This window comes from Sarcophilus harrisii, chromosome 2 (genome assembly GCF_902635505.1).
Source record: "Sarcophilus harrisii chromosome 2, mSarHar1.11, whole genome shotgun sequence".
Classification (NCBI taxonomy): Eukaryota; Metazoa; Chordata; class Mammalia; order Dasyuromorphia; family Dasyuridae; genus Sarcophilus; species Sarcophilus harrisii.
In genome coordinates, this window is record NC_045427.1 from 593364927 (window position 1) to 593382679 (window position 17753).

General features: G+C 41.6%; 1 protein-coding gene across 1 annotated transcript in view; it reads left to right on the plus strand.

The window, feature by feature from the left end:
• Positions 1 to 17753, plus strand: part of ABCC2 (ATP binding cassette subfamily C member 2) — a 71605-nt gene that overhangs the window by 52293 nt on the left and 1559 nt on the right. The window contains exons 24-31 of the mRNA XM_031956244.1: positions 1260 to 1415; positions 2102 to 2301; positions 3963 to 4089; positions 5888 to 5989; positions 8134 to 8277; positions 9042 to 9200; positions 12174 to 12340; positions 17266 to 17460. Of these exons, the coding sequence (XP_031812104.1) occupies positions 1260 to 1415; positions 2102 to 2301; positions 3963 to 4089; positions 5888 to 5989; positions 8134 to 8277; positions 9042 to 9200; positions 12174 to 12340; positions 17266 to 17460 (1250 nt within the window). The remainder of the gene's footprint in view (positions 1 to 1259; positions 1416 to 2101; positions 2302 to 3962; positions 4090 to 5887; positions 5990 to 8133; positions 8278 to 9041; positions 9201 to 12173; positions 12341 to 17265; positions 17461 to 17753) is intronic.

Sequence of the window (17753 nt, forward strand, 5' to 3'; positions counted from 1 at the left end):
AGCCAACAGAATTTGACAATTAGTTGGATATAGGTGCTGAAAATTAAGGGATTAAAAAAAAAACTTCAAAACTGGCTGGATGATTGTGATCTCAACACAGCCAGAAAAGTTTGTAAACAGAGTAGGCTTAGGAGAAATGATGAGTTCCATTTTGGATCTGCTGAGTATGAGATGCCAGTGGGACATATCTAAAGGGAGATGGCAAGTATGCAGTTGGTAATGTGCTACCGGAGTCCTGAAGAGGGATGTGTTGAGATATATCTGCGTAGAGATGATCATTAAACTCATGGGCGTAGATGAGACCACCAACTATGAAGATTTATTAGAGGAACTTGGTACACTGGAAAGACTGCAAAAAACTTTGATTTGATTCCTGGCTCTGCCACTTATTACCTTTGTGACCCCTTTGATTCTAAGTTTCCCCATCTGTAAAAATTAGTAGGATTGGAATGAGTGACTTCTAAAGGCCCTTGCAGTTCTATATCTCTCATCCTATAAGAGAAAGGGGCCCAAGATTGAACTTTGAGAGGCACCCACAGGCAGGAATAGTATGAGAAGCCAGCAAAAGGAATTCACAAGGATTGGTCAAAGAGGTAGGGGAATAGAGTGCCATTTAGGGAACTGTAGCCAGGAGAGGGTGGCTGGCTAAGTCAAAAGCAGATAGATGAAGGAGGCTGAGGAATAAGAAAAGGCCTTTGAATTTAATATTTAAAAGATCATTGTGGGGCAACCAGATGGTATCTGGAGTCAGGAGGAGCTGAATTCAAATCCAATCTCAGGCACTTATTAACTCTGGGACTTTGGACAAGTCATTTAAATCTAATTGTCTCTAAAAAAGAATGACAACAAAAAATCGTTAGTAACCTTGGTGGAGGAAATCATTTGCCTACTAGCATTTGTCACCATCTAATGATCACGGATAGATTAAATGAAAGAAAATTAAACTACTCTTTTCTGGGGAAGAATTTTGGAAAAGCCTTTCCAGAACTGAGAAAGCTAATAGCATGAACATCCATGATTTATATACTTACCTTGCTTTGTAAAAGGCGGGGAGAGGAAATGATTGTCATGAATTATACTAGAGTAAAAAGAGTGAATGGAAGGACAAAGACATCACTTTCTCTAAAAAGAGATGAAAGCAAAAGCAGAAATAGGAAATCTCTTTTTAAAAAACAAAGCATGAGTGAGGGGAGTGGGTGGGAAAGGCCCTGAGGAATAATATCTCATCATTCTTTATTTCCTCGCTCCATATTGCCCAGGACATTTCTACAGTGGATGACACCATACCTGCATCTTTACGAAGTTGGATCCTTTGCTTCTTGGGCATCATCAGTACCCTTGTCATGATCAGTGCCGTTACCCCAGTTTTCATCATCATCATCATCCCTCTGGCCATCATTTATATCTTCGTACAGGTAGAGACTTCCTACTTACTGCTGAGGCTCGAAGCCAGTCATACCTTCTCTCAGTTTTCTAAAGGTTCCTCCAGAGGGGCTGCTCTTCTGCTTGCCCCTCACACTTCTTCAGCTCCTTCTCCTTTTCATTAGAATATTCACATCAAGAAGCTGAGACCAGAAGGCCCCTGTGGCCAAGGTGTTCAGCATCGGCCCTGGATTTCACCATTGTTGAGAAAAGCAAGACTGAATCAGGAAATAGGTGCGGAATAGAATCAAGATGATTCTGTCCAGCTATCAGATTACAGATTACTAGAGGGATTGTGCAGTGGATAGAGCACAAGCTCTCTCTGTAGTGAATCCTTTGAAGGAACCGCTCAGGTGCATACTAACATTCCTGCAGAGAAGATTGACCTCTTTCTGTGGCCTGTGCCATCCTAAAAGTGGGCATCAAGCTGGACTCCAACATGTAATTACTTCTAGGCTAAAGTCATCATCCCTTACTCTGCACATGTATATGGACACGCCACCCCCACTTTTCTCACATTTCCTTACTTTCTTTTCCTCCCCCCACTTCTCTGATTATAACACGGAGGCTTCAACCTGACACACATTGACCATAGTGCCACCAGAACCAGGAGGAGGGCATGACTTGACTTTCTGCTACCTGTGCCCCTTTTATTCTGCAACTGGCTTTATGCTTCCAGAGATTCTACGTGGCCACCTCCCGCCAGCTGAGACGTCTGGACTCTGTCACCAAGTCTCCAATATACTCCCATTTCAGTGAAACGGTCTCGGGTTTGTCCATAATCAGGGCCTTTGAGCATCAGCAGCGTTTTCAGAAGCACAACGAAAGCTTAATCGATATCAACAAGAAATGCGTCTTTTCCTGGATCATTTCCAATAGGTGAGGGGTATATCTAGTCTGGAATCATGTATTTGAATTCTTTAAGCTTGGTACTGATTACAGATAGATGTGGTGGAATCAGTAGTGTTATTGATTAATTTTAGTATAATATTTTAAATATAATTTATATATTTTTAAAAATAAGAAGTGAGAAAAATGTACCTTCCTCCTCTCTTCACAGAGGTAAGGGACTATGGGTCAACTATATTACATATATTGCCAGATATGATCAACATGTTCACTCACTGGCTTTGTTATATTTTTTTTTTCTTTTTTAATCTTTGTTGTAAGGGATGACTTGCTAGGGAAAAGGAGATGAGGGATATAGTTTGAAATAAAGGTGATATAAAAAGAAAAGTTATAAAGTAAGGTTTATAAAAACCCAAATTGCTTTAACAAAAATATGTTTCTGATATGTAGTACAGTTGTATATTGTGGGTCTTTTTTTATCCGTCTGCTTCCCCCTTGAATAAAAATAGATTGATCCATTTGATGTAGGAAAATTATTTTGTATTCAGGAGTGGAGCAGAAGGAGAGTAGATAGGACAGAATATTCCTATAAAAACCTAGAGGCTCATATCTTTTGAATGAGAGGGGCTATTCTAGGCAAGATACCTGCTGAACGTGAAACCTGATTAGGGTTGAGGTGTCCCAGCAAACAGGAAGATCTTTTTAAGGATTTGGTGGGGAGTTGAAGATAGTTTAGGAGACAGGTTGGAGCTCCTTGGGTTATTTGTTTTTGGAGGTAGAGGCAGTAGGAGGGGGTGAAGGTGGGGGACACTAAGAAGTCAGGAACTTTATTATAAACGGAAGCAATGAGTACTTAGGGCCAAGAAGATACTTCCATGTATGGGGGTTACAGTCCTGGTGTAAATGGCACAACCAGACAGGAAATCAAACCAAACTCCCCAGGAATTACAGAGTGCTTTGAAGGGGTCCTCAAACTATGGCCCGCGGGCCAGATGCGGCAGCTGAGGTCGATTATCCCCCTCATCCAGGGCCATTATGAAGTTTCTTTATTTAAAGAATATAAAATAAATAAAATAAAATAAAAAGCCTTTATTTAAAGGCCCACAAAACAAAGTTTTTGTTTTTACTATAGTCCCGCCCTCCGACAGTCTGAGGGACAGTGTACTGCCCTCCATTTAAAAAGTTTGAGGACCTCAGTAACGACAATTTGTCAAATAAGCACAGCTTTACAGAACCCATCAATTAGGAAGTGAATGTCTGTTGTGTTAAAGGACTTTAAACAACATTCTCCTTCCCCTCTTTAAAATCAGATTAATTGTTTTTCTTTCATTCGTTTATTTGGTGGCTGAATGTCTGTGTGGTGCATTTGTATCCCTGGCAATTAATTAGCACAGTGCTTGGCATACAGTAAGCGCATAATAGATGCTTTTTATTTGTCATCTGTGCTCTCCTGTCCCCACCACATGACTCCTTTTCCAACTTTTGATTTCTTTACAATTAGGTTCACTTTACAAAAATCCCATTTACACACAATGTTTTAGAGCCACGGGAGGCACGCGCATTACAGGGCGCCTCCTGTGTACCTCGCTCCTGAGCAGCCCCAATCTCTGCTCCTTGGAGCTGCTTTGGGGCGGGGTGCATCCCCAGAGCCCGAGTCAGGAACCTCCCCTCTCGGTCCTGTTTGCCCACAGGTGGCTGGCGATTCGATTGGAGCTGGTCGGGAATCTGGTGGTGTTCTTTTCCGCCTTGCTGGGCGTCATTTACAAAGAAGATCTGCGAGGGGACGCCGTGGGCTTGGTGCTGTCCAACGCGCTCAATGTGAGTCTGAAGCTTCGGGGCCGGGAGCAGCCACCTGGTCTGCAGCCCGTCCCTGGTCACCCTCACACGCCTCCTGGCCAGTGGCTACAGAGCTAGGAGTCAGGAAGTGTGAACCCTGGCTCTGGGTTACTCTCTGGGTTACATTAACCTCTCTTTCTCGCAGTTTTCTCTTTATAAAATGGAATAATAGGAACATCTGCCTCTCAGGGCTCAGGATCAAACAAAATAGGTGCAAATTACTTTCTAAACCTTATGGCAGTGGTCCTCAAAGTGTAGTCCAAAGAATTGTTGGGGTCTCTGAAACCCTTTCAGAGCGTCTACAAATTCAAAATTATTTTTTATTTCTAATATAGTAAGTAGCTATAAATATAACCATGTGAACAAAAACTCTTTGAACAGATCCTCGATAGTTTTTTAACAACATGAAGATACTGAGAACAAAGGTTTGAGAACCACCGCCTTACAGTGCTATGTCCATCCCAGTTATGGCTATTTGCATTATTAATCCATCAACTAATTAATCAAAAACATTTTAAACGTTCCAGGCACTGTGCTAAATACTGTTAATTACTCCTTACTATTTCTACAGCATTCATTCAATTACTATTGAGATCCTGCGCTGTCCAAGATACAGCACAAAGGTGTATGGGGAAAATGAGTCCTTGCCCCCAGGGAGATTACATTCTAGTAACTAAAGTCATGGTATCCAGTGGCATCCCACCGACTGACAGAAGACACCTCTGGGTTCATCCTTTTTATATACTATTATATTGCCACTTGACATCAGGGTGACCCAGCAATATCCTTGTGAAAACAGCAAGGATCCTGGGATAGATCCATCATCACAGTAATAGTGTTAATTACAACAACAATAACAATCTATTAATATTTAAGTAATACATAATACATTTAAATAATACATATTACATAAACAAATAATTAAATAAATATACATACATTCATAAATGTATAAATATTAATGAAATATACTAAAAATATAGTACTTTAAAATTTTCAAAGCATTTTACATGTTGTCTCATATGATTCCCATAATAATCCTATAATATAGGGGTTATTATTAATTTTCATTTTGCAAATGGGGCTTAGATAGACTAAGTGACTTCCTCAGGGACCCAGATTAGTAAGAATCTGAATCAGGTTTTTAATTTACGTTCTCTTGCCTCCAAGTCCAACTCTATTGACTGCATCACCTGCGAAGCAGATAAAGGCAACATATAGAAGTATTCTTGTTATAGACCCCCTAGAAACAAAGCCTGGGAGAGCTGGATTTGGGAATTGTTCTAGTCAGACTTCCTGGAAGTGCCTGTAGCCATTTAGTGAATTGCTTAAAATTACAAGAGTAATTGGTAGCAGAAGTGTGGCTAGAATTCAGCTTTCCTGACTGCCCTCCAAATGTCTCTCCATTGCTCTCTATGGCTTTTAGGCTCACCCTGGTGAAGGAGAGCACCTAGGAGGAGGTAGAGAAGAACATTTTCATCTGCTAAGTCTTGATACTCCCTATCCTTTCAGACTTTCTCTAAGAAGCTTTCCTTAAGCATTCTCAATACACTCCTCATAGACATGAATATCAACATTTCCAAAATTCCTTCTTCTCTTTCAGTCAGTAATGCTGTATCACTCTGGGTTCCTTGAACTGCTTCATTTAAATATTGATTGTCTCTCATTTTACTTAGCACAGTGATAGGCACAGCAAACAACAAACATATGCTTGTTGATAAGGCCGATGGAGCAAGTTTTTGGGTCAGAGGCCATCTTCTTATCTTCTGGTCTTGTGCAGATTACACAAACTCTGAACTGGCTGGTGAGGATGACTTCTGAACTGGAAACCAATATTGTGGCTGTTGAGCGCATCGATGAGTACATTAAAGTAAAAAATGAGGTAAGAAAGAATTAGAGAGAGAACGCTTATGTAGACCTTGTCCTTTATAGATTTTTGCTTTTCTAGTACCTTTAAATCTCTCCTCCTCCTCTTTCCATCTTCATCATTCTCCCTTCACCTCTCTTTTCTTTTTTTTTTTTTTTTGTCAACAACAATTTTATTTTATTTTATTGATAACAGTTTTTATTTTCAAAACACATGCAAATGTTTAACATATATTGGATTACTTGCCATTTAGGGGAAGAGGTGGTGGGGAGGGAGGAAAAATTTTTAACACAAGGTTTTGCAAGGCTAATTGTTGAAAAATTATCCATGCATGTGTTTTGAAAATAAAAAGCTTTAATTTAAAAAATGGGAAAAAAAAACACATGCAAAGATAGCCTTCAACATCCACCCTTGCAAAACTCTGTGCTCCAAATTCCTCTCCCTCCCTTTCACCTCTCTTTTCTGTTTGTTCTCTCTCTCCTTGCCTCCTGTGACAAATAGGTTAGAATATTTGAATTTTGGGGTTATTAAAACAATATGGTTGACAACTACAAAAATAGAAGCTGAATGCTGGATAATGATCCCTCTTAAGCTTGCCCCCAATAGAAAATCGTACCACCCTCCCTTTTTTATACCAAGTAGGGACTATGGGGATGGGACACAGCATACACTATCAAAATTGATTAACATGTGAGTTAGTTTTTCTGCTCTTTCTTCTCCTCCACCCCCAAACTTTAAAAATGTTTTTTGTTAGAAAGGTTGGTTCTCTGGGTGGAAAGTGCTACTATGTTAAGTTTTTAGATTTGAGTTATAAGGAATCTTTTAAGTGAAAGAACCATAGAAGAAATGGGGAGGGAGGGGTATTTCAGGATGTTGATTCTACCCCAGACATCCAAAATGCTGTCTGCTAAATGCTCCATCTTCCAATGGTGAGTTCCAGTCTCTTTTTCTCCAGGAAGCCTTCTCTGACAATTTCCTCTCATGTGGAAGGTTCCTCTCTCCATTCCTACTTTGTACTTTATTGTTCTTGGCTATTCCCATGTAGGTCTTTTCTTTCCTTAAAAGCAATTAATAGAAGGCATTACTGAATCCATAGTCCCCTTAGAAGACGGAGAAATACTTTCAGAAATGTAGATAATGTAAAACCAAAAGTCATCAATATTTTTTACAGCAGTATTGTCTCAGATTGGTTGGTTGGCTTATAATGAAACCAAAATTGTTCAAAGAGCACCCACATTTCCCCTCTAAATTTCACATAAAATTGTTCCAGGGGGAAAGGTTTTCCCAGGTATTTTTATTTTTTTTTTGCAAGACATTTAAGGAGTTTGACTCTTTCAACTTGGGAATAGAAATTAGATTTGTGGCTCCCTTATAACTGTTTCTTCATTCTCAAAGAGGACAAATGTCATCACCCTCGTGTCTTGATTCACTCATGAATTGAATTTAAGAGGGAGACTGGGAATTTTTATAATGGGATTCATCAAGTGGAGCTTTGTGATAAAGACAACAGAGTTTCTTAGGCTTTAGTGGTTGAGCTGGAGTTGACAAGAGAGCGGGATAATCATGAATCTAGTCCAAGCCATGTCAATGGTCAAGGGAGACTCAACATCCTGGGCTGAGAAACTAGAATTCTGGGTTATGATGGTCTGCCATTCTCCCAAACAGATCCAAGTCAGAGAAATCTGTCAAGTGATAAAAATTACATAGGAGTTTCAATTCATGGGAGACAGAGAAATGTAGGATTTGGAGATATAAAGGAATTAAGGAATCATCTTCTTTGACTTTGAGATGAAGAAACTGAAATTCAGAAAGGGGGCTACTGAAGTTCATCCAGGGATCACCTAGCTGAGCTGGTATTTGAACCCAGGTCTTACAGAGCAGATTTTTCAATTCAGTATGCTCCTTTTAGAAGAGGTTCTTAAGGGGATGGGAGATTACGGGTGTGAAATGTTACAAAGGTTTTCAGAATCTGGTGGGATGGGTGTTGATTTTGCTGACTTTTTTTTTTCTCCTCTTCCTTTTATCATAAGGGATGGTTCACTGGTGAGGGAAGGGGGACGGACGTATTTGGAAGTAAAAATGATGTTAAAAAAACAGACGATATAAATAACATTTTTTAAAGTTGGTGCTGAGACTTCTATAACTGGCTTCTCGCTCAGGCTCCCTGGATAACAGAGAAGAGACCCCCAGATGACTGGCCCAGCAAAGGGGAGATCCACTTCTCTAATTACCAAGTGCGCTATCGCCCTGAGCTGGAACTGACATTGCACGGCATCACTTGCCACATTGAGAGTGCCGAGAAGGTAATCATAGCAGCAGCCGAGGCGGGGGCTGTCTGGAAAAAAGATCCGGGTTTGCTGTAACAACCAGAAACAGGTCTAGGGACCCCTTCATTTGGGGGCTGCAGTCAGAGATTGTGCTGCCTGTCCTGTCCTCAAGGACAAAAAGGAGTCTGCTCCCACAGCCAGACCGCAGAACTGCAAAAAGACCTGGGCATTTCTCTACTTCCTCTCCCAATTTCCGAGGGTTCTTCCCATGGTTTCTTTCTTTTTGGGAGGAAATAATTGGGATCAAGTGCCTTGCCCAGGGTCACAAAGTGTCTGAGATAGGATTTGAACTCCCTGTATTTTATTCACTGTACCACCTCCCTGCCTCAAGCCATGGTTTCTTAATTTGTTGTCCTGCTTCCCTACCTGGCAGAAAGGGAAGACATAAGGAGGAGAGTAACTGGAGAAACAACTAGGGTGTGATATACTACCTTTCTCCCCAAACCTGATGGATCTACCTGTCCTAGATTAAAATATTTTTTCTGGAAACTATACTATCAATAAGGTCCCAAGGACAATTTTAAGTTTTTCCTTTGGTGCAGGAAACAGGGAGGTGAGGTGCCCTATCCTGTGGAGAGAAAGGAACCTTGGCTTAGGCTTAGTTAAAGGTGAGGAACTCAGGGAAGAACTTTGCCAAGGGCCAGGAACTGCTTCTCTCATGACAGCATGGGGGCCACAGGCAAATAAAATTTCTTCTTGAGCGCAACATGTAAATATAAAAGAAAGACTCTCTTTTACAGGTTGGTGTAGTGGGCAGGACGGGGGCTGGGAAGTCCTCCCTTACCAGTTGCCTCTTCAGGATCTTAGAAGCTGCAGGAGGCCAGCTCACAATTGATGGACTAGATATTGCCTCCATTGGGCTCCATGATCTCCGAAACAAATTGACCATCATTCCTCAGGTGAGTTCTGGAAGTCTTCCTCTCATCCCTCTCTCCTTTAGCTACCTTTGGGAGTCCATAGGACTCTTGTCAAATCCTTATTTCTTTCCCTGATCCCTAGTGCAGATGAAAGGATGTTATCATTAGGGGAGATAATCTGATCATCTCCTGGGACTCCCAGTCTTCCAAGTCCTCATCTCTGGCAGATTGTTTGCAAAGAACAGGAGGAGGAGTCTCCCTTGCTGCCAATTACGTCTGAAGCCCTCATTCTCTGCTTTGTGGAAAATCTGGAAAGCTTGGCTATTACGATCAGATGCCAGCTTTCTAAACCAGTGAACAAATCATCTTGTGTGGCTGATATGATGTATGCTCCTGCCGGGCAGAGACTGACTTTTTAGTTTAGTTTTGTTTGCTTTTCTTTGTATTCCCAGTGCTTAGCACGGTACCCAGAACACAGCGGCTGGTGTTTCCAGAGTAGAATCTTCAGCTTCTTCCCTTCCCTCCTTCCTTCTTTACCTCTTCCTTCCCATTTAACCTATCGTTCTTTGTCAGGAAGTGGGAGCATCCTTCATCACTGCCCTGGAATCACCATCAGTAATTATGTTACTCAGAACTCCTCTTTCAACGTTGTTTTTATGATATTATTTTGGAATGGGTTTTATTCTTATTTTTGAATCATTTCCTTGGAATCTTGGAATGCAAAGTACTTTGTAAACCATATACATCATTAATAATCTATTACCTTCTTAAACGCTATAACTTTTTTTAAGGATAGCCGCAAAAAACAAAAACAAAAAGTTAAGATTTAGTAAACAACCAGTAGGTGGCAGTAACTTAACACTTTAGTATCATTATTAATCAGCATTTCAAAGGATTTTGCAATCTTAGTATTCTTGCCCTTTTCCATGGCCCAAATTAGGAATATTTTCCCCACTTGATAAAGGAGAGGTATGTCAGAAAACCCCATAATCTCATAATTGGAAGAGATCTCAGAAGGAATCTAATCCAGTGTTTTTCATACTTTTTGATCAAAGAACTTCTTAACATTTTATGAAAGTTAAATAAACATTTGTCTGTGCATTTCAACTACTGATATTTGCTATAATAGAAATTAAAATTGATAAAAATCTAAAATATGATTTATTCATCAAAAATAACATATTAATATAAAAAATTTTAATGAAAAATAACTTCCAAAACAAAAAAAATTAGTGAATGACATTGCTTTACATATTGTGAATCTCTTTAATGTCTGTCTTAATAGAAGACTACACATTCCATACATTGCATTGTTGTTTTGGATGAAGTATTTGAAGAAAATTTGGCCTTAAACAAATATGTAGTTGAAAAAAGGATCTGGACTTTAAAAAGAAAATTACATCTTAGTAGTATATTGAAAGGGTTTGGGCCCTGGGATTTGCAGATAACACTTGGAGAATTGCTTAGCTAGTGTAACTCTATATCTAAAAAATGGGCCCTCACTTGGGTTCATACCTGTCTGAGGCAGGATTTTAACTCAGATCTCCCAGACTCTTTAAGTCCAACGGCTTCCCATGATTCCCCCCTGAATCTGTTTTCTCCAAACAGAATATCCCAACAACCAGTCAATGAAACAATGAATAAGCATCTATTAAACATCTGCCATGTGCTAATACAAAAATCAAAATTTTCTTCCATCAAGGGACCCGTGTCCCATTAAGGAAAAATGTACATCAAATGTATAGATGGAAGAAATTCAAAATTAAATTTTTGGAGGTAGATCGCGTCAGCACCTGGGGACATCCGGAAAGACTTCATGTAGAAAGTGTTACCTGAGCAGTTTTATAGGAAAGGGTGAATTCTAAAAGGAAAAAGGGAGGTGGGAAGAACATTCTAGAGGGAGATAATCTCTGAGAGAGAGAGAGAGAGAGAGAGAGAGAGAGAGAGACAGACAGAGACAGAGAGAGAGAGAGAACGCTCCGAGAGCGAGACAGACTGACAGACACACTAGGCTAAATTAGACCCAATTAGACCCCGGCCCCGGATGGGTTCAGCAGATAAGAGCATAGAGCGGGAAGGCCTGGTAGCATTTGCTGGTAATTTTCAAGAGCGGGATGACGCTGCAGGCCAGCACGCAGAGCAGAGCTGTGCGGGAGGACCGGAGCAGCGGCGGGGAGGCCGCTCTGAGAGTTTGGTAGAGAGAGAAACACGACGGCCTGGAGGGAGAGGGGGGCAGCGGCGGCTTAGGGGAAGGTCCGTGTCCTGACTACGGGCCTCGCTCCCCTCCCCTTCTCCCAGTTACGCCCTGGGAACCATACAAAGCCAGAGACAGGGACCCCGGGGATCCACGGGCCCAGCCCTCAGGAAGCGCCGTCCTTTGACCACCCGCAGAAGCCCTCCAGCCCCCGCTCAGATCCCTGGGATATTCCCTCTCTCCTAAGCCAGTTCCCTCCGGCTTCACGTGGTGCTTCCTTACATTGAGATGAAGCCCTCCCCCCTGGGAGGCTCAAGGGATGGAGCCCGGGCTGGAGTCAGGGAGACCCAAATGTGGCCTCTGGACACCTGAGACTCTGGACAAGTCTTGTAACTTGTGTCAGTTTCCTCATCTGTTCTGTGGGAGTGATGGTAACGTGAAGCGTTTGTAAAAGCGCTTAGCACATCGTAGTAAATGCTCATTGCCTTCCCTTCCCTTTGAATATTCTGTTTTCTGGCCTCAATCCTACGCTATGAACATCAGCCTAAATTTGATTAAAAAGTTGGCCTCTTAATGAAGGATTCTGTTTGTCAGGGCTGGGCCCCAGGGGATACACTCCAAACCGTTTCGGCTCTCCTTGCCCCTCCTTCCCCTTGGGAGAGACAATACGGGACTTAGCCCGCAGTTCTCAGCGTCTGCCCTCTCTGTGATCCCCCCCCCTTCGGAAGTGCCCCGAGATCTCTAAAAGCCGCGGTCCCGATCTGGGGGCCGCCCCCGCCCGCCAGCCGGCACTAACTCCTCCTGCCCCTGGCTCTCCGCAGGATCCCATCCTGTTCTCCGGAAGCCTGAGGATGAATCTGGATCCTTTCAACAAGTACTCGGATGAAGAGATCTGGAAGGCGCTGGAACTGGCTCACCTGAAGCCCTACGTGGAAGGCCTGCCGCAGGGGCTGGGCCATGAAGTGAGCGAGGCTGGGGACAACTTCAGGTGAGCCCCCCACCCCGGACCAGCTTCCTCTCAAGGCAGCCATGGGCCCCGAGGGGGAAGCGACACTGGCCGTCCCTCTCACTCCCTGCCAGAGCGCTTGTTGCGAACCCCACCGTGAGCATCCTCAGGGGAGTATCTTCCAGTGCTCGGCTTGGGGGAGGCCGTCCTAGGCCGCGGGTGCGGGGCTGGAAGGCTCGTCAGCCCCTCCCCGTAACGGGCCTCACTAAGCTGCCCCCGGGGCCTTTCCGCCCCGACGTGCGGAGAAAAGCCGCTCTTTTTAATCCTCGTTTATGGGAAGAGCGGGATGCTCTAAATACGGAGACCTGGCTCCGTTCCCCTGGCAGCCTCGGAGCGTTTCCAGTCTCCACATTTGGGCAGGCCCAGGTCAGACACACATTGGACCTTGCGCATCAGGGAGACCCGAGGTCAAATCTGACCTCAGAGGCCCATTAGCTGGGCGGCAGCGGGCCAGTCACCCACCCTTTTTCAGCCTTAGAATTCCCATCTGCAAAAAAGGAATAGCGCCATGTATCTCACAGGGTTCTCTGAGATAACATAGATCTGGAATGTTTCGCGAGCCTCACAGTGCCGTCTGATAATGATTGTTCTTCTGTGGAGAGTCACAGAAGGGACATGGATGGCATGTCCATGGAACAGCAGCGTTAATATTCCCAGTATTGTTTCTTTTCTTTCTTTCTTTCTTTTTATTTATTTATTTATTTATTTTTTGCTGAGGCAATTGGGGTTAAGTGACTTGCCCAGGGTCACACAGCCAGAAGTGTTAAGTGTCTGAGGTCAAATTTGAACTCAGGTCCTTCTGACTTCAGGGCTGATGCTCTACCCACTGCGCCACCCAGCTGCCCCTCCAGTGTTGTTTCTTTAGATAGGAATTAGAACAGTGGTATAGTTGATATCCCAGTAAAGTACAATAAACTCCAAGGGACTCTACAGTATTTTTTGTTGTAGTTTCATTATCACATATTATTCTGTATATGGGTTTGGAAATCATTTAATCATGTGCATTTTTCTTGTGATTCATACTTGAGGTAATAAACCAAAAAATGTATTTTTTTTAAAAGCATATCCTGTCTGCCCACTGACTGCAAACTGCTGGGCATTATGTCTCCCTGGGGCTGTCCCCAGAAACTAGCCGAGTCCCCTGAGACATCTAGGACTAAAACTGTCAGGGACAAGGGTGCATCTCTGGGATCTATTTCTGCCAGTGCATTGTCTTCTTGCTGGCAGAAGAGCAGGATTTCACTTATCTGCTCCAGCTTCTGGCAGGAACCTTGTTGGGACCATCTGATGTCATGACTGAGGTTGGTGTAGTTTCAGACGGAGCATAAGATGGTCCAAGAATTGTTTCATAGCAGCCTGCAGAATTCTCTCAGTAGATGTTGAGTCACACATTGGGAAGTCATACTAGAGTGCCATAAAACCAAAAGAAAAAATGGTACCCAGGACAGTAAACATGTTGAAATTTAGTGCAAATGCCAATTAGAAAAATTTTTTAAATTTCCCCCAGTTACATTTAAAACATTTTTCTTACATTTATTTTAAAACTTGAAAAAATTTAAAAAATTTTTAAATTAAAAAATATTTTGAGTTCCACATTTTCTCCCTTATCCCCACCCCCCACCCCCTTTAAGAAAGCACATGTGAAATTATGCAAGACAATTCCATAAAAGGCATGTTGTGAAAGAAAACTTAAAAAAAAAACCAAAAGCATATGCCTTCAATCTGTACACAGATACCAATCACTTCTTTCTCTGGGAATAGACAGGATTTTTTCACCATAAGACCTTCAGAACAGTTGTGAATCATTATGTTGCAAAGTCATTTATAGCTGACCATGGAAGAACATTGCTATTACTTTGTACACAATACATTTCATTTTGCTTGAGTTCATGGGAGGACTTTCCAGGTGTTTGAGAGTATTCTGCTCATTTCCCACAGAATAATAATATTCCATCATAATCACATATAATTTGTTCAACAATTCCCCTTGATGGGCATCCCCTCAATTTCCAACTTTTTGCTCTGAAAACTATTTCTGTACATATGGATTCTTCTCCCCCTTTTAAAAATCTTTTTTGGGGATTTATGCCTAGTAGTGGTATTGTTAGATCAAAGGATTTGCATGATTTTATAGTCCTTTGGGCACAGATCATATCTTTTGATCATTTATCAATTTGAGGCATGGCTCTTATTTTTAATAAATTTGACTCAGTTCTCTTTATGTTTGAGAAATGAAGCCTTATCAAAAAAACTTGATTCAGAATTTTTACTATTACTATCTGTATTTCCCCCATTTGTTCTATCTTGTCTCCTTTCATCCTGTCCCTTCTCAAAAGTATTTTGCTACAGACTACTCCCTTCCTCAATATGCCCTCTGTTCTATCATTCTTCCCCTTCCCATATCCTGTTCATTCCCCTCCTATTTTCTTTCAGGGTCAGATAAATTTCTGTACCCACATTGAGTATTTTATTTCTTCTTTGAGCCAATTCTTATGAGAGTGAGATTCACTCAGTCTTCTTCTTCTCCCCCTCTTCCCCTCCACTATACAAGTTTTTTTCTTACTTATAGCAGATAATTTACACCATTCCACTTCTTCCTTTCCCTTTCTCCCAGTACATTCCTCTCACCTCTTAATTTCATTTTTTTAGATATTATCCCTTCATACTCAACTTCCACCTATTCTCTCTGTCTATATATACTTCTACCAAACATAATAAGAAAGTTCTAATGAGTTACAAGAATCATATTCCCATGTAGGAATGTAAAGAGATAAACTGTCCCTTATATCACTTTCCTGATTATTTCCTTATGCTTTTCCTGAGTTTTGTATTTGAAAATCAGATTTTTTCATTCAGCTCTCATTTTTTCATCACAAATGTTTGAAAATCCTGTATTTCACTAAATATCCAGTTTTTCCTCTGAAGGATTACACTCAGTTTTGCTGGGTAGATGATTCTTGGTTGTAATCCTACCTCCATTGCTCTCTGGAATATCATATTCCAAGTTGTCTGGTCCTTTAGTATTGTAAAAGCTGCTAAATCATCCTGGCTGTCTGTGGCTTGAATTGTTTCTGCATGCTTGTAATATTTTCTCCTTGACCTGGAAGTTCAGAAATTTGGCTATAATATTTCTGCGAGTTTTCCTTTTGGGATCTCTTTCAGGAACTGATCGGTGGATTCTTTCGATTTCTATTTTACTTGTGGTTCTAGAATACCAGGACAGTTTTCTTGGTAATTTCTTGAAAGATAATATCCAGGTTCTTTTTTTGATCATGATTTTCAGAAAGGCCATTTATTTTATATTACCTCTCCTGGATCTATTTTCCATATCAGTTGTTTTTCCAATGATATTTTGCCTTTTTAAAAAAAATTTTTGGTTTTCAAATTCCAATTTTTGATGTGCCTACTTAGCAGCAGGGTTGAACCCTTCCCCATCCTTCATTTAAATAACACTGAGTCTGATTCTCCCAAGAATGTTACAGGGAGGGTGTGGGAAAAATGGAAATGAATTTACCTCATGAGAGAAACTATAAATTCCTCAAAGATCACTTCCAAGGTGACATATTCAAGTATTCCCTCCACCACAGAAACAGGTTAAATGCCCCTTTTGGAAAGCTCCAATTTAGTCTTAAAAGCTGGAGAAAACTCTTCAGTTATCTTCGAGATTAGGGCAGTTTCATTTGCCACACCTTGTTAAGTGTTAGACTGATATATGTTCAGGCATTCTCTCTCCCCAAGAAGGCTGAGGTCTTCTAGGGCATATAAACTTCCTTCCCATCCCTTGTGCCCTCCCACACTGGGAGTTTAGACTGGCTTCTTGCTGGAGGTGGGGATGTGGGGACTTCAATGCTTTTTGTGGCCTTCCATCTTTCCCCCCTTGGATTTTATTCTGAAAGCATAATATTGGACAATATTTTTGTACTTACCCTAATTTCTGGGTCATAGAGACTTTTTCACTGAACTCAGGATAGGAGACTTTTCCATGGAGATCTTGTCAGTCTGGATTTAAATCCTTAGTCCCACGTTCAGACGCCAAAATGTAGTATTCTTTGTTTGGTTTTCTGGAGGTCTTGCAGCAGCTTTCATTTTAGTAGATTAATCACCACAAGAATAGTCAGGTGTTAAAGTCCAAATCTATCTCCTTCATTTGGGGCTCGGCTAGTTCCTCCCCTCCCTCAAAGAGCTTGAGCTTCTAGTTTATATGCTCTATATTGAGTATAAACCAATCATTATATCACTAGGAAACCGTTATTTGTTGTAAGAGTAAATCAATCATACTGAATTTAGAGAACTATTAAGCACCATGCTAAACTAAACAACCACTCTTTATCAATTCTACTGACTTAGCACCTTGTAAGAATTGCACTTCCCAAACCTTTTTCAAACAGGAAGTCAGACTCATCAAATATGGCCATATCTAAGTCAAGGCAAGTCTTTAAAGAGATAGTTTTGAGGCTAAAATTACACATAAAAATTAAGGAATTTGCTAACATTATTCAGAAACTGAAACATTTTAAACTGATGTCACTAACAAATTATGAGTCAGACAGTATCACAATGGATAATACTTTTTGTTGTGCATTTCGTAATATTCTTAGTACCAAATAGCCATCATTTTTTTCTCCATACTACTTGCATAGGTGTTTGAAGGGGCAATAGTATAGCTAGGTTCTAATTAGTGCAAATAATTTAATTTCTTCTTAAGTGGTAACATTATTCAAATTCACACATTTTCGTTGGGTTGGAGCCAATTATCCTGTTTTACATATGAGCCATTCACTTTGCCGGGACATTATTTGCACTGATCAGAACCTAGCTGGGAATTTGGGTCTGTCATGTTGGAAATGTGTTGGGAATGCCCAGCATGCAAGACAACGGTGCCATTCTTGGTTTTTGTACTGATGCAGCGTAGGGCAGAGGCAGCTTCTGTGCCTGGGTCGTGCTCTGCTTCGGAAATCCAAGATTCTCATCATGGACGAGGCCACGGCTGCCGTGGATCTAGAAACAGATAACCTAATCCACACCACAATCCGAGAGGAGTTCTCCAATTGCACGGTCATCACCATCGCCCACCGCCTCCACACTATTATGGACTGTGACAGGTGGGTCTGGCTGCTGGACTGGTAGGGTGAGGTGGGGGAACGTACATGGGGGGAGGGGGAACAGCTCCTAGAGAAGGTCGGTTACAAAAGAGAGACGGAAAATCTGGGGATGAGGTCTTTCACTTAGCAGAGTAACCAGTGGGAGAGATCACCATACCATGAAAACGGCAAGGGATGCTCTTCCATCAAACAGTCTAGAAATGGGGAGTTTGGGAAGAGAAGGCAGACTCATCAGCCATATGAAAGGGACTGTGGATGTGCCTTTGGCTCTAAACTAAACTAAAAAGAGTTTA